General features: G+C 45.4%; 1 protein-coding gene across 1 annotated transcript; it reads left to right on the forward strand.

Moving 5' to 3' along the window:
* Window positions 1-7,215: 7,215 nt before the first annotated feature.
* Window positions 7,216-21,943, forward strand: LOC125721699 (transmembrane protein 164). The gene is made up of 6 exons (XM_048997676.1): window positions 7,216-8,404; window positions 15,798-15,847; window positions 17,147-17,213; window positions 19,082-19,160; window positions 20,295-20,395; window positions 21,015-21,943. The coding sequence occupies exons 1-6, from the start codon at window positions 7,967-7,969 to the stop codon at window positions 21,327-21,329; spliced, it is 1,050 nt and encodes a 349-aa protein (XP_048853633.1). The 5' UTR covers window positions 7,216-7,966; the 3' UTR covers window positions 21,330-21,943.
* Window positions 21,944-22,100: the final 157 nt, after the last annotated feature.

Below are 22,100 nucleotides of genomic sequence, written 5' to 3' on the forward strand. Positions count from 1 at the left end.
CCAAAGGAAACTGTAGATCTCTCAGCCCTCCAGCTGTGTGAAGGCAGATGGGCGACAGTTGGAAGGCAGCTTGTCTTCACGTATGTGTGGGTCTCTGTGCGTTCTTACCTGGAATCTCCTGCAAACAGAGAAAAGAAGAAAAAAAACTCCTCTCCCCACATGTGGTGATTCTGCCGGTAAGCTTTTATTACAGCGGCTGCCCACTCAGCCAAAAGTCAGCACCGTCGCATGCTTACAGCCCTGGGAAAAGCTTCAGCCAGTTTCATCCATCATGCTAAAAAAAAAATTAAACAAGAAAAAAAAACAAAAAAAAAAAAAACACCGCCACAATAGCGGAAAAACAAAATTACATATATTCTACGCAAACCATGATTTGTCCCCTTAGGTGAAAATCTGCAAGATGCAGAAGATGAAAGTGAGCTCTGTCCCCATAAACAATATAGTCGGCGTACAATGAGTACGTTTATTCCAGGAAAAGGAAAAAGGTCAAGTTCACGCTAAACTGATTTTTTTAACAATTTTTTTGGGACGTCCCTAACTACCCACGGCCAGACAAAATATCGCACATCAGCAAATGGCCGATTATTAAGTCCTTTTCTCATTATTAATTTTAGTGTGAATTCTTTGTTTTCTACGGGTGAATTTTGTTGACTGAACGTTTACCTGCATTCACTTCTAATTTCAACGCAGTGGGATGAAAGTGTGGCAATCGAAATTGATTTTATATCTGTTTGTAAGTATTTACGATGTGATATTATTTTTATCAAGCGGCGTCAGTGTTCTCGCACTCGTTACGTCTTCGCCGCCTACGCTTGCCTGCATGCTCGCCTCATCGTTGCACATCTCATGTAAAAGATTAAATTTTTTTGCCTTATTCTACTTATCTGTACTTATATCTTTACTTTTAGATGCTTAGTTGTATGTTTGATTTGCTTACGTCATGATACCCCGCGCACAAAAAGAAATTGTACTTCTCTGTACTTGACGAATATAAAAGATTCTGATACTTACTGATACTGACCTACTTTATCCAGAAATCGGTCATGGGAGCCAGAGCCCGAGCTGCCCAACTTCAATCCCATCCGCCACTACTGACGCCTGGGTATCAAAAGCCACACTGAAGATCGATTGGTTCGACACCCGGGCCATTGTCCAATGCAGTGGCTCCAGTGTCGATTGGTAGGCAGCAACGCCCTGGAAATTGATTAAAATTATATCTATTCATAACAGATAGAGAAAATTAAATAGAGAATCCTGCTGACAGACGTTAAAAATTCAGTCAGCTATAGATGGCGTACATATATAACAAGGAGTTAAGCAACTAAATCAGGAAATTTAATAGCTTACTAGCTTTAGTCGTATAGAACTGGTATCCCGTTCAGAGTGTACTTGTAAAGTAAATAGTTCATTTACATGCAGGAGGGTATTTTTGGAGACATGGAGGGGGGTGGGGAAGTTGGTAGTGGAGACTGTAGAGCGCCTGCATTTCCATGGTACGAGCAAGGCTGTCCATGCCTCCTCGATATGTCTATCGGATTCGTTGCCCGGGATGCCACCGACCAGAGCCCCTCTACTTCGGGGCTCATCAATAGCAATACTTGTTTTGAAACTCCATTTCCCAGCATGCACCTTTAAAAAAAATAGGTTTCTTTCCTTGTCATTTTTCTTTTCCTCAAGCTAAAAATACCAGCAAACATGGATGCCAGAAGTTTTTGAATGTTTAACGGGAGATACTGAAGGTCATTGGTTCAAATCCCAGAGTTGACACAGTTGTTTCACAGTCGAGCCCCTGTTCAGGGGACTGGTTGACCCTACTTTCTCAAAACATGTCCCTTTTGACAAAAGCATCTGCTAAATAAATTAATTGTAAATACTGGTGGAACGTAGGTTACTTAAACCCTATGAAACGATGTTTGTTATTAACTCTGAGATGCAGTAATTCTCTCAGCGATGCTAACGCTAAGTGTCCACCCTATAGCTAACTAACAGGTAAGCACTTGATTTACCAAATAGCAGTAAAAGATTCAATCAGTAAATAAAACGTCTCAGGTAAACAGCTGCGGCCATTGCTTCTCTAAACAGCTGTATGAGCAACAGAATTCCTGTCCAATCTAAAATAAAATAAAAAATCTTTTTCTCTAGCATTTCCATGAGAAAGAATTCCAATGTGAATTGATGGTACATGAGAATATATGCGAGTCAGTGTAGAAAATGTATATAAATGTGTATGAACCGAACGAGCCTATTTCCAGCGGACTGGTTTTCTGCTGGATCAACTCTCATGGAGTTGATCCACGTCAGCAGTTGTCGGCATGGGCGCCTTTGTGCTGTGATGTTTCCTGTCTCACCTCTGTAACTCTGTGTAGAACAATACGGTGTCCATTCATCTGTCAGAGTATTCGCAGCTGATCTCAAATCAGTTTGAGCGTCCGTAGTCAACGGCTCAGTGTATGCACTGATCGATGGCTTTAGACGTGGGGAGAAGGCAGATTTTAGAGTCACCTTTACGCATAAGGAAATATCCTCCCCTGCTTTTAATATGTCATCTTGTCGAGGAGATTTCTGTTCTTTTTCATTAGGACTGTCAAAGTCACTCCAGGAAAAAAATATATTGTTAATAAGTAATGCACTCTGAGTTGTGAACTGGACGGAAAACAAATCACAGCAAAGAGAGCATTTGTTACTGGATGAGCGACCGAATGATTGATTACAATCACAACCTTCCCCAGAACTTCCTGCGGAGTTATGGAATGATTAACAGCTGTCTGCTCTAATGTTTCTAATTGATATGCCTGTTGTATAAGTGAAAGCTCACTGAATCCATAACACAGCTTTGCAAGCAGTGGTGAATTTGCCCATAGTGCTGTAAAAACTGGAAAAGACCAACTTCTGGACTGTATTAAAAAATAATGAGCAAACTGAATTGGCTATGTTCCTTTTAAATAATATATTGCTGAGCTGAATTACCTGGGGACCAAGTCAACCCCCTGAACTCTTTTTCATGTTCCTCAAACCAATATTGAGCAATTTTTTGCACTGTGGTGAGGTGCATCATCCCCTGAAAGGGGTCACTGTCATCGGGGAATACCATTTCTGTGAAGGGGTGTACTTGGTCTGCAACAATGTTCAGCTAGGTAGTACGTGTTAAATCAGGGGTCTCCAACTCCAGTCCTGGAGAGCTAGTATCCAGTAGGTTTTCTATCCTACCTGGCTTCTGATGAGCCACACCTGTTCCTGATATTTACCATAAGAAGCCAGAGAGGATAGAAAACCTACTGGATAGCAGCTGTCCAGGACCAGTATTGGAGACCGGTGTGTTAAAGTAACATCCACATGAGTGCCAGGACCCAAGGATTCCCAGCAGAACATCGCTCAGAGCATCACACTGCCTCCGCCAGCATTCCATCCATCCGATCCTGGTGCCATATCTTCCCCAGGCGAATGATGCACACGCACTTGATGTAACAGAAAACCTGACTTATCAGACCAGGCTTAACTTCTTCCATTGCTCCATGGTCCGGTTCTTTTGCTCATGTGCGCATCATAAGCGCTTTCGGTGGTGGCCAGGGGTCAGCATGGGCACCCTGACTGGTCTGTGGCTAGGCAGCCCCCATATGCGGCAAGCGGTAATATGCAGTGGAACGCATAACAGGCGCCATTGTAATGAGATAATCAATGTCATTCATTTCACCTGTCGGTGGCTTTAATGTTATGGCTGATGTAAATATCAGCAGGTTTACCTTGCACGAGAGAAGGCAGATGTACCTTCCGCGGGATGTCATATGACCACTAGAGGGCTCTCTTACTCAAACTGTTATCTTTTCCGTGACGTCAGTCACACCCATCAGGCTCTTTTAATATATTCATAAATATACCAACTAGTTAACCTGACCTATTATATCTGAACCCTGTCCAAATGAATCTCTTGACGAAAGAGGCCAACCAAAGCCAAGCGATCTATTTCAATAGATTTAAAGATAATCCACGAATATAACGACATGTCTCCCGGTGCCAGCGTCTCAGCTTCGAATACTAATGTCGTCGTTACCGCTGAATAGATTTTGCGTTGTTCACACTTCAATGTTTTGAATGATGTCCATGTCCATCTTTACAATATCGGAAATATCGTTTAGCCAGCGAAAGTGGTTTTAATTTGTTCAATTTTTATTTTTAAATATTCACTTGGATCATACGCTGTTCTCGTCATCTCTTTCCTATATTTGCATTTTCTTATAATATGTATTTTACACAAAAAATAAAAGTATTAAAGCGTCGAATTTTCTTTGTGCTTTCGTTTACCGTACGGTGTAGTACGGTAGTTTTTTTGTAGTTAATAATTTATTTTAGTTATTTGAATGCAAATCGTATTCTCTGATTTTATTTTCGTAGAAAACTACAATCCTATATGAATGTAATGAACTACAATGCCTATGTCTTAGCACAGAAATAAATCAATAAATTCTATTCTATAGAAAAGGAATATACACAAAAATGAATTTTCTAATTATTTTACCTAAGGAAATCAAGACAAATGACTATAATGCCTATATAGTCTAAATAGTAAAGATACAAATACCGGTAACCTCAATTGTGTTCATTGATATGAACTGTGTACTAACCGAGTGTAATCTTGTAACTATACGTAAACCGACACTTAGGGAGAGCAGAAATGTAATAGCACCCAACCCGAGCCGGTCCTGCGGTGTCGATGTGCACACAACTGCACTTTAGGTTTCGGAGTCTGATGGAGGCCGAGCTGGGGGCGCCACCTGCTGGAGGGTGGCATGTTCTGTGGTAATGAGCGGATGCTGTATTTGGCGTCATTTGGTGTGTTAATTCGCTCGACTCCCCTGCAGGGTCACTGACGCCAGAAACTGGCCACCTGGCTCATTGTAGACGGGAGAAAAGCTGGCCCTTCCCCTAAAAGTTAAAAGACAGACATATCTTACTACTCGAGATAAAAAAATAATTATTTTGCATCGTTCGCTGCTTAAGCCGGAATGATATGATATGATATGATGCTGTTATTTCCTTCGTTTTAAGTTACTTAATTTATAATAGGCCTGTACACTAAATACATACCTAATTATACACGTAGCCTATATAGTTATATGTTAGTTTATATGCATTTTTAATTTCATGATACAATACTCTTCACTACATTGTACTAGACAGTGACTCGTACATTACTACACCAGAGGGTGGCGAAAGTGTATCCCAGTCCTAAACCGCATGGTGTGGTTTACACATCTCGTTTGTAAACTAAACAAAAGAATCGTTTAATTCGATTGAAAAATTAGTTCAGAACTTTATTTACTGCGGTGACTGCAGTCAGCTTCTTAGGATAAACTGGGCAGCGCGTCCTTGTAAATGTTCTCGAGCTATATCCATCCGTTTTAGCTGAACTTGGGTCAATTGGTAGCAAGAAGCTTCATCTTAAAGGAATGGGGTTTCTAGCCGCTAGTATTAAATGCGTTGGTATGCTCCGAGGCATTGGTGTTGTGCAGTAGTAGCTGTGGCTGCGGGTGGCATACTTTCAGTATAGATAGGAGGATCCGTATCTATAAGATTGCAAACGCCGTTTTTGTCATTTTCGGTTTGGGGGCAAGACAAATTTGCAGCATTCAGAAATGACTGGGTTTCAATCCCCTGGAAGGTGTAAATTAAAAGGCATGTCGGTCAGGGTTAGTCCCAGGTTAAATGCACCCAAATCCGCTTTCCACTGTTATACCTAATATCATGCTGGACTTAGTGGCCCTCACCGGCGTACAGGGCGAAGCTGTTGCGTTGCGTTATCGGCTGCAGTTATCGCAGCCGCAATTTGTTTCTTAGGAAATGGGCTTCGCATGCACAGCCCTGCCATGACTTCCTTAACGTAGCGATATTTGGGAGACATCTGTGCAGAAACGTGCTACGCGTCTAAATAAAATTGATCATTAAAATAATAGTGTAATTCAGCTAAGTAATATGATTGTTTTCCAACATAAGATTTCTGTTCGAGCAAGCTTAACTGGCAATGGGAATTAATACTCTAAAGCTGGGGTTTTCAGTCGGGATTCCAAAGAGCCATATCGTATTGTCGATAATAACACCATTTACGGAAAACTATTGTAGTATATATATTATATAATATATATATACACACATAATATATATACACCCCCTCCTCACGCGCGGTCATTTCATAGTCACGTGATTATGCATTAGCGGTAGGGGGTCTTTAACCTGTGTCTGTTCTCATTTCGGTGTTCCTCCATTCAAGGGCTCAAAGACAGAGTAAAATGATTTGTGACACCAAAACACCGTTAACAGTAACACTACCATTCCTTCCAGTTTCTCTACAGGCGTACGCGAGCTCCCTTTCAAACAACGGAGTGTCACAACCTGGTCGACAGTAAAATCGCCTTTTCTCTTTTTTGGTGGGCAGAATCCGTTTTGTAAAATCGTATTCAGCGTTTTATAATGGCTGGCTGGGCGCTTTGCTGCTGAAGTGGATGGCATAATTTCATAATTAACCCGTCAGTTTTAGAAACGGTCGGGTTTGTTGTTGCGCTGCTTTCCAGGGTGAGAGAGATAGCCCTGGGGAGAGATCAGGGGTCATTGTTTAACTCCTAATCCCTTACCCACTGCCCCGCCCCGTCTATTATTCAGACAAAAACAACTCATCGTACGGTATTGTTATTAAAAAAACAGCCGTTAATGCCGCAAGATTATAATTCTTTAAAATTCCAAATAGTTTACATATTACGCATATATACTAAAGGTTATATCATGCATATAGAAACCTTCGGGCTCCCCAAACGCTCCGTTGAATATGCTAATCTTGCACACAATACAGTACTGTAGTCCATCAGGGAATTGTTCAATAAATTAAAAAAATGACATTCTGGAAAGCGATATATATGTAAATGGTATATATGTATGTGAATACATATACGTGTGTATATAGATATATATTTGCAAATGCATATAAATATGTGTGTGTATAAAATACATATATATTTATATAGGCATATTGCATTTTGCATCCCGTTATGTTAAATAAATAATCCATTTTTGGAACCACCCCTGGAAACCATGTCACATCGATAGAGTTAATACGACGTACATTTTTAAAGGGGTGGGCTCATTTCCGGAACTGTCCAATGGCGTGCCGCAGCTCTAATGATTGACGGGCCGCTCAGGCGCTGCCCGTATAAGGTACGGGGTGACGCTGAGGAGGAGGAGGCGCGCTGCGTGCGACCGAAGCTTCTCTCCGTGTGCGACCGCAGGAGCTCAGCGCTGCACGGAGCATGGACGTCCCTGCCAAGCCTGGGCTTCTCCCGCCATTCTAGCTGCCGAGGACTGCTCCCTTTTTCCACGCACCATTGTTCTCTCTGGGTTGCTCCGCGCCCGTATATTCTGCCCGAGCACCGTTTGCCGGACGAGCATCTTTTGCATGTGGCGCCCCTCCCAGCCGTGCGCTCCGGTAACAAAACGGCGTCGCAGTTTCTCCGCTGCCCAAGACCTCAGCCTCCCCTCCCCTCGTCTTCCCTCCGACAGGTTGCATGCTGAAACCTGTTAGCCAGCTTTCTTGGCGGAATACGCACGCTTCCCTACATGCCTATTTGTCTAATTTTTGGGTGCTTGCTCATCAAAATCCAGGCAAGGATCGTCGTGCATGGTCTCAAAATCTGAATCCCCTGTACTCCTGCATTTTTTTCCATCTGATTTTAATTTTTCCGGAATGCGCCTGCAGTAAGAAACCTGGGAACACTGAATAAGCCCTTTTTGAATTTTCCACACCTATCAGTCTCAAGGATCCAGCGTTTTGGGGTGTTGCTTTCGGACGTTTTCGCATCTCGGGGACCGACATCACCGACATGCGGCATCGGGAGCAGGAGAAGGCGTAATAACGGCCATTCGTCTCTCTTTATTATAAGACCCTGCAGCCCCCGCCCTGACGGGTACCGATTTCCGCAGTTTCATGTTTCGCCAGGAAATCAGTGTATTATCTTTCATCCCGTCGTGTTCGTACCTTTTCCAATACGAGAAGAGGAACATGTCCCGGTATAACATCTACAGCCTGCTGGACTGGGTCTACGGTGGCGTGGACCCCAAATTCGAGGGCAACGGGGGCCCCGAGTGCGCCGCATTTTTGAGCACAAACCAGCGCCTGGTCGAGAGCCTGCTGATAGTCATCATCTCCATCGTGGAGGTCGCCTTGGCGCTGCGCAAGATCAACGTGCCCAGGGAGCTGAGGGAGGTGGCCCGGGACCCGGGCAGGTCCAATGGGGACACCCTGGGCAAGAACCTGTTGCTGGTGGCGCTATGCATGACCTTCGGGGTGGAGGTGGGCTTCAAGTTCGCCACCAAGACTGTGATCTACCTGCTGAACCCCTGTCATGTGATCACCATGATCCAGGTAACGGTCGCAGAATCTTTGGGAGTTTTGCGTTTTCCAGTTGTGCCCGACATGTATTCATTAACTCTTCTTTGGCCTGCTTAACCTTATAAAAACGTGTGCTTACCCTCCACCCCCACAGAAAAGCTTTCTCCATTATCTCTCTTGGAGATGTTGTGACCATCTTGATCATACATCAGTACAGACGTTCCCCGGGTTACGATGGTCCGTGTTACAATATTTCGACTTTACGATCGCTTTCAGTACATTATTCAATAAATTACATTCAAGATATTCATCACCTTTTTAAAAAAAAAAGATTTAAAAAATCTAAATTAGCCTTTGCATTAATGAAATTGCCCAACTGTAGGCTTACGTAAATGTTTCTAAGCATATTTAGGGTAGGCTATACTAAAGGGTACCAGTTTGTACTTTTGCTTGTCGCTGGGGCTGCACCTTTTAAGGTACTGAAATGGACTCCTCAAGGTACAAGCCATATTAATCTACCCCCAGTGGTACACAGTCCATTTCTGTACCTGAAAAGGTACAATTACACACAGCTAAGGGTACAGCCCCAGTGACAAGTACAAAAATTGGCGCTCTTGTTTTTGAGAGTGTATATGCTAGGCTATGCTGTTTGTCAGGTTATGTATACTGTATTAAAATGCATTTTTGCTTTACGATAGGTTTATCGGAAAGGGACCCCATCGTAACCCGGTGAGAGACTGTATTTTATATCTGCGATAAAAAAAACGGAGAGAAAATATCAGTGGTATTAAGTTCTGGTAGTAATAAGCGCTGAAATTAAATTTGATATTATGTGCCACAGTTTTATTGACTTACAGATTTTCCTTAGGGTTTGGTCCTTTGGCTTTAAAAGTCTCCTCGTGTTTTAGATACCGTACCATAAATTGGCGACGCTCCTTATAACTTGGACGGCGGCAGTTCAGAAGCTTGTTATCCGTGCTGGGATGCATTTTGTTCATCAAAAAGAGCAGTGGTCGCCATGCACTGTTGCTGGCAGACTTTTTTTTTTTGCACACCGAAGATCTTCCAAAAGGCCGTGAATGTTATTCTTCCGGGAATGAAACGGTCTCCTTCAACCGGTTGTCTCTAGCGCCTCTCCTCTTTTTTTCGGAAAGCCGATCGGTAAAAAATCTATTATTCAGGTTGTGAAACAAAATAAAATTCCTGCCAAGTCTGTGCCCTCCAGTCCTGTGCTAGACCGTCAGAGGCCATAAATCGATATCGACATCTGACAGGCTTTAATTGATTTGATAAGTATCTTCTTCGTTCTTGAAGTATTAATTATGATAAGTTAATGTCCATTTTTATAGTATTGGTAGCCAGGTGGTAAGTTTTTAAAAATTAAAACCTGGTATTTCTTATTTCACGCAATTCGATCAACATATGGTGAAGTATCTTTGTGGATTCTCCAAATTGGTAGTACAGGGAGTTCTACCGTTTATGGAGATTGGCAGGCCAGTTCGGTGTCGTGATACTCAGCTTTGGACACTTTGCTCGTCCCTACGGTTGAGATAATGTGTGACGGAATGCTGTGAAATGAACATCTGATTCCGGTATTTATAGCTAAAAAAGCTTCCAGTAGCGGTGAATGTAGATAGCAGATATTCAGGTGGGAGAGTCGCCCATGAGCAGAAGGTTACTGCACCCGCAGTGCTGAGGATCACCTTCCGTCTGTGACCTCACCCTGGATGGCCAGGTGCAGCACGTCCTGTTCTCGTGATCAGCCGGTCTCCTGGGCTGGCAGGGTGGGTTGGGGGTGCGGCTGGCTGCTGTTCATCAAAGCCGGGTGTTGGGTTTGGGTGATGAGCTGGTATCAGGCTGGACCTTCCATGTCAAAGTACACCATCACTGATGAGCAGCTGAGAAATTTATTTGACATTGATGTAACACATACAGACCGTCTCTAGTTAGGGTCTCTGTGTGTGCAGGCTGACGGATTAATGCCAATTACTGCTGTTGGAGTATTATTTACTGATATGAATATTAGTGATGGTTAGACCCACTGCTCTTTGGGTAAGTTGCATGTTATTGGGTCAAACGAGGCAGTAGGTAACGGACAACCCATTCTCCTATCACCTTTAGGCCTGTTGGACTAGAGTATATGTATGCGGGGAGAACAAGCTCTCTCTCTCTCTCTCTCTCTCTCTCTCTCTCTCTCTCTCTCTCTCTCTCTCTCTCTCTCTCTCTCTCTCTCTCTCTCTCTCTCTCTCACACACACACACACACACACACACACACACACTCACACGTATTATGCATATGTTTGTGGGGACTGGCCATTTATCACTATGGGGAAAATCCCTAATCCCAACCATAACAACCTTAATTCCTACCCACTCCCAACAAAACATCAATCAGACAAAACATGGGACTTCTGACAGTTTTAGGTTTTTCATTGCAGTTGCAGAGTTTTTCATTGCAGTTGCAGAGTTTTTCATTGCAGTTGCAGCCCCTTGTGTGGAGTGAAAAAATGGTCCCCACAATATCAACATATCAGGTTTTTCTTACATTGCCCACAATCACATATATACATAACAACCCCCCCCCACACACACACACACACCCAGGATGCAAATACTGATGCTGCGGTTGGACATCAATGTTGCCTCACACTGTATCACCCTGCCACTAATTATGCAATGTTTGCGGTAAACGTATAAAGTTCCTGTTTCTTCATTCTTTATTTGGACAGCAGTTGGCCCGTAATCTAATGATCAAAGGAGACGCACTAGTAAATAACAGGAATGAAGGCAAGCATGGCTGCTCGGCCCAGTGAAGTCCTGGGACTTGGACAGTGCTGTAGGGTTTTTGTTACATTGAAACAGCAGTGATGATGCTCCCATGGAGTCGCGAAGTCATTCGGGACGCCTCTCGTACACCTTTGCCATCGTGACACATTTGCAGAAATCAGCTGCCGTCTCCAGATATGGGCGAAGCGTGAGGCCGGTGTGATAATTATCCACAGCTAGGGAATGGAGGCCCTCGTCTTGGGTTCTTGCTGGTGCTGAAACAGCGAGCATCTGCTCACGGTACTGGGGGGGGGGGGGGGGGGGGCAGGGCAGGGTGTCGGTCGCTGAGAATCGCGGGAGCTGGCGCCATCTGAACGAACATCCCTCAGAATTAACAATCATCCGAAGATTAGATGAGACTTTGTTGATCCCATGAGGGGATCGTCAGAGAAGCAGTTGGCCCATTCAGGGCTCGAACCCACGACCTTGCATTAGCATCCTGCTCTATCCAGCTGAGCTAACCAGCTGTGGTGTAGATACAGTTTTCATTTTTCTGTGTTTAATAGCAGCACTGTGTTGTTAATAATACGTAACTGGAGACAACCACACTATCTTGAAGGTCTGCTGCCCGATCTTCCTCTGCTAGGCCGTCTTTGCCCCGTCGATCTTTCAGTGCGGCCGGGTCCCTCTGGGGGAATCTGGACCAGCCCTGACCTTGCTGCAGAACCAGCCGACTTTCCAGCTAAAATACTCCCCGGCCAGCAGACTGTTAGTTTTGGCACAAGTTTTTTTTTGCCCTGATTTCTAATTTTTGACCCTAAGATGTTTATTTCCGGCGGCATTCGGGGGTTTAAGGAAAGGCTTTGCTGAATCGATCGCCACGGTCCACTTTCAAGGGCGCTTATTTCAGATGCCCAAATCTCTTGAAAAATGAGCCTTTTGAAACGCCCCTAGGTTTAATCAAGCATCTTGGTTCATGTTGCCTTCGGCACGACAGAGAGGTGCCGGTCCGTATCCTTCAGATCTAAGCTGAATTCCTCTGTGCTCATAGTGACGACGTGCTGATCAGTATCATAGTCAAGCCAGTCTGCAAGCTGGTTGCTTGCATTTAATGTTCACGGAGAAAGGCCACCTCTGTTTACCAGAGTTTAGCACATGCCCTGTGGTTTGAGGTGTGTCAGTTTGCATTCATTAACGTTCCTTACCGCGACGAACAGCCAAATTTACTGACCTAGTAAATCTCCCACACTCCTCTCCCTCTGATGGATGAAGGCTGGGCTCTTTTCTTCCAGACCGTTACCGATAATGTAGGTCCCCCTCTGTCTACGTCCCCAAGGACAGGACGCCGAAGTCACTCGCACAGCTCCCTTCCTGCAGCAGTCTCTCTGCTGAGGTCAGGGCACAGAGGAAGTGACATCGTGTTGCTTTACTTTTCCAGAATATTCTGAAGGAAGGGGAGGTTGTTCCGGAATGCTTATCTCGAGTTTGTTTTCGGTTATACGCACACAAACAGGGCTCGAAGTCTTGGTGTTGTTCCTATATATAGGAAATTGTCCCAAAAGGTGCAAGGCTGTTATGGGATGGCGTCGGTGAGGGATGCAGTCCCGATGTTTGTGGGTGTGACCTGGTTCCCGAGGAACCTGCGCCTACACCAGCTGTGTTCTCCTCTGCGGCACTTGCCAGAGTGGCTTCATCTCCGCTCTGCTGCATCAGCACCGACGCCGTTCCCGTCGCAGTCACTGGGGGGACCTTTCCGGGAGAAAGAAAATTGACTGTCCGTCGCTCCCAGTGGAACAGTGCTTGTGCTTAATTAGACACTGTGTGCCGGTCCTGCCGATAATTAAGACTTGAGCTGGACTGTACCCGGGTAGATCTTCCTCTGATTTCTTGTTATACAGATTGTATACTTCTGCACTTGTAAATATTAGAGTTATTATTTAACAGGACCATATCTTCTGTGTGGCCATATTATTATTATTTCTTGTAATTATGATGGTTACTGCTATAATTAAACTCCATAACTTTGTTGCTGGCCATCGTTTATTTTCATTATACTGTAACAGCCGTTGCCGGTGCGCCCGTTAATTTGGGCGATATTTCCTGCTCCGGTTTCAACTGCGAAGCAGAAAGCTTTATTTGTCTTGAATAGGTTTTGCATTTGCGTCACGGGTTGTAAATACACAATAAGAAGGGGGCTTTCGCACGCTAGACCTGCAGTAGATTGTAAAGCTTTCTTCCTGGTATCGGCCCCACGACACCGAGAAAGACGTTTGACAGAAACGTGGGAACCAAACATCGGACATTTTCAGCAAACGTATGTATTGCTTGTAAATGGAAACGCAAAATACACCAAGTAAACATTCTCATTCATGATTCCGTGTTTAGATATTATTCATTTAGATATTTTATAATTGGAAAATGCCGATGCAGATTTCACCCAAACCCCATTATCACGTATTTGTGCTATATTTTTATACAAAAGGCAGCGCAATAGGTGTATTTGCAACAGCATCGGCGCAAACACGCACGTGTAATGCTTTAGGTTACAACGTCACAACGGCAACTACGTCACTAGGTGACAGGAATCCTTCAGCTCCGTTATAATCCTACGGACATGACCCATCATCGTATATGCAGTTCGCCATCGACCGAAAAGCCATAAAACGGCACATGACTGCATTTGAAAAACAGAATTGTGCACTTTACACAAAGAAATGCACAGTTAATGCAGCTGAATTGAGCAAGAACTTTATTCAAAATACTGACTCATCCTTGTAAGTTAAACGCCGTTAATTAAATTTGGCCTGTTTTAAAATTTAGTACTTCCAATATTTCAGTATTGGAGCGTTAGCCATCAGGTTTCAATATTATACGTTAGTTGGCAATTCTCTGGCCTATTTTATACCACCTTCCAGAATAGTCTTGCTGTCACCAGCAGACTACTTCATATTCTCTTTTTACTGACCCAGCCTTACGTGTCACTAATGCACGAAAATCTATATGACCACAAAATGAAATCTCTCCACATGATTACTCTATGGAGTGATACCCTACCAGTCAAAGGCTTTTACACATCTCAGGTTTTTACCACTTTTACATTTATTTCCTATACTGCAAATTTTTTATTCTTGTTAAGCACTGGGAAGTTGAGCGAATGCCTTTAAATGTAAGTCAAATTAAACCAGTTTCCTTTATAACATGGAAAGAGCAACAGTGCATGTCTGACATCCTGTTAACTGGCTGTGTGGTGATGGCAGAGTCAGATTCTAGGCTATCCTTTAACTTTAAATGCACCAGATAACCATTTCATCCAAAGAAACAGAGCGATATTTAATGTCCCTTGTAGATGGAATGCTTTGAATTTTCTCTGCTGTTATAACTGCTAGAGGAGGTTACTTGGATGAATCAAATATACAGAATTTTCTTGCTAATAATGGTACTCAAGTGGTGACCATACAGTAATTTTTATATATTTTTAGTAAAACTTAAGTGAGTAACCTGCAAATGTAGAAAATCTCAGTATATTACTCAGCAAAAACTTTTGACTGGTAATGAATCATCACAGAATCAATGTAGGGGTTGTTAATCATATTCTACGGGATGGTGCAACACTTGCAGCTTAACCGAGTTGCTATAATATCTAATGCTAATTTCCCAACATTTTTATCTCGCATCTTATCCGTCATGCTTTGAATTTTAGATGTACTTATGTAAGAAAGTTTCTGTGGTATCTTGTCTGCGGTCTTTCTTGGCAAACCGGCGTACGCAGCTGAATATTTATACCGCTCTTTTCTGCTTGATGTCCAACCATCACCGCGTCTGGCTGATCTGTTGAGCAGCGCCCCCCATGGCTGCAGGACCGGATGGCTGTTTGTCTACGCTGGGCTACCTCCACCACCCCATTTCCCTCACCTGTTGCAAGTCGTGTCATTTTATGTTGTAAGGCGTAGTGACCATGTGCTTATGTTGCTGATGTGTTTTTTTTCGGTTCCTACAATGTCCTCCCCACTGGAGTACAGTCTGGGGGCTGTTTTTTATTCTCCTCCTCTCTCCTCATGTTATTCTCTTTCTTATCTTCTCTCTGTTTGCCCCTGTCTTCCCGACCTGTCTACCCCCTACTGTGATGTTTGTGTATACGTATGGTCGGGTTGATGGCCAGTTTTTTCGCTGGTACTTGTGACTAGTGACATGGTGTATTGCAACAGCAACAAAGGGTTCTCATATCATCATCATCTCTTAATGTTGCGTCGCAATTTAAAGGGTTCGGCATCGTTATCAGCCAGTTCCGCTCAGCTGCAGTTGTTTGCTTTTCTGAATCGTCAGAATTCCGCCCAGGACCGTAGATGTCTCTCTCCCTAATACAGGATCTTTCAGAGTTTCCCGCTGTATACTGTGCCGCTCGCAGGTCGAAGGCTGGCTGCGACCGTGTACGTTTGGGACTCTCGCACCCTGCGTGAAGGTGCCGTGAGACGGTGCACGTCCGGGTGTCCCTGTCCCGGCGTGAGATGGTGTGAGGTCACCACCTGGAATGAGGGTTATAAATCAGTTTATTTATTCCATCACAGGATGCCTCTGTTTGGGGGAGGGGCAGCTGTGTGTGTGTGTGTGAGAGAGAGAAATTCCTAGATTCCTAACAGTGTTACCCTCTACATCCACAGATCTTTCTCCTGGCCTGTCCTCCATGCAAAACCGCCATGGTTATCTTCAGGTGAGTCTCTCCCCCCCACCCCGCGTGCCCAGTTTGGGTTTGTGGTGCGGACGCTGTCTGTTCCCAATCAGTCACCACCTGCTGCGTGTCGTGATGCGTCCCTGTCTCACGATGCATTACATTAAGAGGCCGTGAGGCAGCCTTCCAAAAATAGCCCTTTATCCTGAGAGCCCGGCCGCCGTGCTCCGCGATTCCATCCCTTTTTCAGGACGACGCACACATAGCATTCCCCCGTCGAGGGCCGTAATCGCGACAAATATAGTTAGGCTATAAATAAGCCACTCGAACTGCAGATATTCCCCACGCAGTAATGCAGACAAACAATGTATTGTCTCGTCACAAATTTACGCTTGTTGAAAGTGGCTAAAGGGTTAGCGCTTGTTCCTGTTGGCCGCCTGCAAGGAGGGTTAGCAAACGATTCAGTTGGTTCTGTGGGACCGAATGGAGACTGACTGGGTTTGTACTTCACATGAAAGAGTATTATACCCTCAGTTGGGCTATGATGTCAGCTTCTGTAAAATAAATCACAAAAATACCCTTAGGGGACATTGCCGGCAACTTTCGAATTCCTCCCTCAGTTTTCGGTGTAATTCAATACAGCGGATTACGTTTAAGTAGGCTTGTGTCCTGGCCTACGGGTTGTGTACATGTAGTCATTGTCTCGGAGAACCGCATAAGTGCACCATGCAACTGCCTTGCTCACTCAAGTGATCATCACTCCCTTTCTTAGCAGAACCTCCAGGCACAGTGTGATCAAGAGACCCTCGTTTGTTAGTGGTGCCTCCCTCAGGATAGGAGAGCTAGGTGTGGAATTGCAGCATGCTGCTTAAACATCACCACCTCTCTCTTTTCCTGTTTGTCACTGGGGGGGGGAGGGGGGGTCATAGTCTCTTTGCTTTAATGCCAAATTGCTTTGGATGGTATTACGGTAAAATATTACTTGTTCAAGTCAGCTTCTCTAAGCTCGCAAATAGAAATGTTTTTGAGGCGTCCGTCCACCTCATTTGCCTTCTGCGTTTTAGAGTCAGAATATATTGAATTAACATCGACTGAGACATTAATTGGGACAGTTGAGTAAGAGGCCTCCGATCTGCACAGGAAGGGTTGTTGCGATTTGCATCCTGGCCAATGAAATCCAGGAAGTCACACGGTTTGTTGTTTTAAGTGTCCCATGTTGCGAAAGCGAGTGCCTGACATGAGACTGCCTCACATCAATCCAACAGGCCTGTCTGTACATCTTAAGGTCATGTTAAAAGCCCCTGTGGGATCGGAGCTGTTTTCCAATGTGTTTTTCTCTAGGCTTCAAGTTCACATGCTCAACGGTGCCCTCTTGGCTCTCCTGTTCCCGGTCGTCAACACGAGGCTGGTGAGTCCCCCCAGAAAGCACGGCACGCTCGAGCATGACACCGCAACCGCGCACCCTGGGCCGTCCTTTGCACGTGCGTGGGCTCGCTCTCTTGCTCGTAGATGCCTCCGGTCGTTCTGGCACATTCCGAGATATTTCCGATTCCACAGCTGTTGGAGAAATCTGCAAACTCTGCATGCAGCTGGCGGGGGGGGGGGGGGGGGGGGGGGCACACCAAGCGGAGAGTATTAATGAGGTTTGGATGACGGTGTCACTTTAAGCGGTTGGATTGGAAGCCGGCTGCAGGTGAGAGAAGCAGCTGACTTCTCATTACCTTGGCGTGTTTACATTCTTCCTCATCACCGCGTGAAACTGAAGGCATTTCAGCACCATGGGTGCGAATGTTTATGCATCCCCTGGGCAGCAGTGTGCCGCGGCAGCTCTAACGCCACCAGGCAGCTGCGCAGAAAAATGAGGAAGGAAGTGAGGTTTGCTTAGCCTGCAGGCGCAATGTGATCCCACCAACTTTCGCGCCCCGCCGTCGACGGGAAGGGACACCGAAGAAGGCGGCAGCTTTGGGTGGAGGCTGCGTGTTCGTTATCTAGCGCCGCAAGCCGCAGCCTCATTTACGTATCAAATACGTTAATTAATTTCTAAGAAAAACGTGTCGAACGCTGGTGCCGTCATGTTCCTCACCCATTTGCCGCCCCCAGCTCCCCTGACTTACACGCCCACCACCACCCTGTTCGTGAATCATAAGTGTTACCACTAAAGACCTCCCCCATAGCAGATTCGGCAGTTGGGTGGTGGCAGTGTATCTGAGGCTGTTGTGTGTGGTGTGTGGTGGGGGGGTGGGCAGTGTTGGTTTCACAGACATGCAGCAGAGGTGGGTATACTTCACCATGTGGAGGTTGTCAGACCCGGCTGTTCCTCGGGCCCCCGGCCCTCGTATGAAGCCCGTACGAGTTTCAGTGGCGTGCGACGACAGCTCTGGCGTGCCGTTTCCTGCTGCGGGTGGAGCCACGCAGGAAACCATGCAGCCTTACCAGGCCTCATTACCAGGCTGCAGCCGACAACATTCAGTTGCTAGGAGACCGGCATTCACAAGTGACCGTCGTTAGGGAGACAGTCTGGTCCCTCCTCCCCATGCGGCAGCTAGTTATAAAACGGCATATTCCAATATCGGTCACTTCTGTGAAGTTACGTTGCTGGGGGTTAAATTGCAGGGTGGGGCTGCGGTATGACTTCGAGATCGAGGTCGCTCCGTCGTCAGTGGCAAACATGTTACGAGGACACCGCTTGTGCCGTTGTGGACTCAGGCCCCCTTCATGTTCACGCCATTGTAATGTGTAATAGTGGCGATATCTATGACAGCCTTTAGGCTGCGTCTCTCCGTCAAGTCAAATCAAAGGCTGACACCTTATATGGATGTAGTGTCCCCCCCCCCTGCCCAGCCCCCACCCACCAACCTCCCCCGAGGGGTACATGTGCTTTTACCAGTCACACCTGGGATCCATCTTCTAAACAGCTCACATTAATGTTGCCGATGAGTAAACTCATCATAGAGCTTCCTGTATAGCCGCCCACCCCCACTATTTCCTGGCTCCTAATGCTCATGCCATTTGCGGTTTATCATCACAGTGTCAATGTGAGATGGTCGAGGGAGGGGTGCGGCCTCTGCCCAGGCTCCCAGTTAAGGCCCGGAATGCTGTTATTTCCTGTCAATTGTAGCCTGGCTGGAAACAAGCGCGCACAGTGATTTCCCGTTGGCAATGCAGTGCTGAGCCTCGCATGTCCTTTGAATAACCAGTTGCAGGCTGTTCTTTAGAAGTCGGGTGACGGCAGTGATATCAGCAGTTAGAGTGATTTTCTGTCCTGTCCCCTTACAGCTCCCCTTCGAAAAGGAGATCTATTACATTCAGCACTCCATGCTCTACCTGGTTCCGATCTACCTTTTTAGAAAAGGAGGTAAGTGGTAATAGAACTACAGTTTCTTGATATGGCTACAATACTTTTTTTTAGCGTCATACAGCTGTATAAAGTCCAAGTTGTGGACAGACACAGAAGAGATGTAATGAATTATGAATGAAAATGAATAAATAAATACATAAAAACAGTTGGTCAGGTGTTGATGTGCGATGCTCAAAAAAACGTTCCTTGGTATGTTTTTTGGACAAGGGCTTGCTGTGCAATGCTGCCATCTAGTGTTCGAATTATATTACTTGCACAGTTGTTCCTCGTGCACAGAGGCTTCCCCTGCTGGTACCGATTAAAGGCTGATTTATACTTCTGTGCTGAATCGATGTCGTAGGTATGGTGTAGCCGCATTTCCTACGACACACACATCCCCAGAAATGTAACTACACATCACGGTGACACAGAGTGCAACAACGGATTGGTCCGCTTGATTAGCATCACACTTACCTGCCACGCAAATGTTTTGTTGCCGTTTCCAACTGGGTTACTTTTTTTAGCGGGACGAGTTGTACTTAGCTTGTTGCTAATCTGCTGTTTTTGCCACGTCACAGCTGGTTACACTATGGCTGCATGATATCGGAAATTTTCAGATGTCATAAGGCGATTAAGTAAATATTTAAGTAAATATTGTGAGAAATATATTCTTATAAATAGCACAAACTTGTCAATGAGTGACTCGGAAAGTGTATGCAAAACTCATGCAAAAGCAGCAGCAGTAAAACATTAAAACTGATTTTCACACATATACTAGATAATCCTTGAAAGGAGGAATCATTAAAACTGCAAAGCTTGCCAAGTCGAGTTTCTTATAACCGGGGGAAAACATGTTAGCGAAACTTAACTCCACCATACTCAATCAGCTGGCATTCTGGTGATGTCATCGGAGAGCAACACAGACACAATAGTGCACGAGTGAAAACGGCGTAGGCCACGGTGCAAATTCTGCGCACGCTCAACACGGAAATATAAACCAGCCGTAAGACTCACCCGTCGTCCTCCTCCCGTGCCTGAACGTCTGCGATGGGATGTGTTGTGGTACCAGGATGCACATTTTGGTCGTGTTTATACTCTGAGGACGTGAAACCTCCTTGGCAATGACTCCGTTGTCATTGCTCCATCTCCCAGGCATCTACAAGCCCGAGCCTCTAGTCAACATGTGGTGGGCCCTGCTGTCCACCGGCATCCTCTTCCTGTACCACTTCGTCTTCCTGCAGGGATTGGGCCTGGTGAGTTCGGACCAGTGTCGCTGTCTCCATCAGGCCTGTGCTGTTTGGTAACGACGTATCTTTGGGGGTCTTCCTTTACGGCAGGGGCTCAGACTCCTTTCCGTGTTAAACTCTGAGATGAGTCTCTGGCTTTACAATTAAATATCTAGCGGGAGGACTGGGGTAGATCCCTGCCTATGTAGTTTCAAACTTGAAATGTCGCCCCCCATTCGCACCTGCATTATTCACTCACATGACAATGTCACATGACAATGTCACATGACAATGTCACATGACAAGGTCACATGACAAGGTCACATGACAAGGCTAGCTCGAAATGACAGACACATGCTGCCCTCAGTGCCTGTGTGTGTATATATATATATATATATATATATATATATATATATATATATATATATATATATATATATATATATATATATATATATATATATATATATATATATATATAAGTATTATAATAATGGCTGTATGAAACTAAGGTGAGACATAATCTAAATTCCAATCTGGGGCAGGCAGCTAATCGTCTGCCCGTGACTGAACGCAATAAACATTTAATAAGAAAGTGCCAGAACCATTTGTCTTCTCATGTTTCTGTTCTGTGACGTTCCTCCAGATGACCGAGGTCAACCTGAACAACATGCTGTGCCCTGCCGTGTCAGACCCCTTCTACGGGCCCTGGTACCGGGTGTGGGCCACTGGGCACCAGACCGCGCTGACGCTGGTGCACGGCAAGGCGCTGACCCTGCTTTGCCACAGCGGGGGGCCCGCCTTCCGGCAGCTGCTGGACACCGCCCGGCTTGCGCGGCAAGAAGATCGACTGAGCAGCAGCCGGCCCCGTACCCGTCCGACGCGCCGCCCTGCTCGTCCCGCTGCCGCCATCGTCCGCTCGTACCGCGTTCGCCAGCCCGCAGTGTCGTTCCTGTCGTGATGTTCCGGTCGTTCCGAGGTCCACATCTCCAATGCGCCTTTTTAGAGCCCCGACTGATGTCCGAGACACTGGGATGATGCTTAGAGGAAAGGGCGGGGCGTCCATAGTGCCCTGGGATTTATTTTTTTTTTTGTAAGATTTTTTTAATGTGTGTCAAGAGGCCTTCCGCTAGCTTAGCTGAGACTGTATGGGGTTGACCCCCCCCCCCCCAGTAAAGGCTGTACAAGTGTGCTTTGTATTTGCTTTTTATCTGTGCCCTCAGTGTTAAAGCCAATGTAGTGAATTGTACCGATGCGATAATGTGATTCAGTAACGGACCATGCCGTGGCTCAGCCAGCTGGGGGTGATATTTCGCCTGAATGGAGACTCGCTGGAAATGGCGCGCTGGTGCATAAGGGAGACGGATGGTGGGTGGCCATCGTGCCAGGGAACAGGACAGAGGATTCCGCCCACACCACACCTATATGAGAAATGTGGAAAAGGTGTAACTTTTATAATGTACTGTGCCGATTTAAAACTAGTGTTTTCATCCGTTCTTGTCATACGTTTGCAGTGTTGTTCATTAGTACCACGCGACGAAACTATTTTCAATAAACAGCCTGTACATCTCCAGATATCCGGCCACGTTTCTGAGTGAGCGCAGAGTATTTTCTCAACATTTCATTTTTATTTTTTGCGGGACTAATACTTGCTATTTAAGCTGACACAGTGGGTATTATGACTGCTCATTAAGCTTAACCCGGGCAGGCTTCTCATTCACTGAGGGATTTT

This window comes from Brienomyrus brachyistius, unplaced genomic scaffold (assembly GCF_023856365.1).
Source record: "Brienomyrus brachyistius isolate T26 unplaced genomic scaffold, BBRACH_0.4 scaffold35, whole genome shotgun sequence".
Lineage (NCBI taxonomy): Eukaryota > Metazoa > Chordata > Actinopteri > Osteoglossiformes > Mormyridae > Brienomyrus > Brienomyrus brachyistius.

Excerpts from the sequence above, each read along its gene's own strand:
- LOC125721699 (XM_048997676.1), top strand. The coding sequence starts at position 7,967 with ATGTTTCGCCAGGAAATCAGTGTATTATCTTTCATCCCGTCGTGTTCG. Across the intron at positions 17,214-19,081 it reads CGGTCGTCAACACGAGGCTG|CTCCCCTTCGAAAAGGAGAT; the intron begins GTGAGTCCCCCC and ends GTCCCCTTACAG. Across the intron at positions 19,161-20,294 it reads CTACCTTTTTAGAAAAGGAG|GCATCTACAAGCCCGAGCCT; the intron begins GTAAGTGGTAAT and ends TCCATCTCCCAG.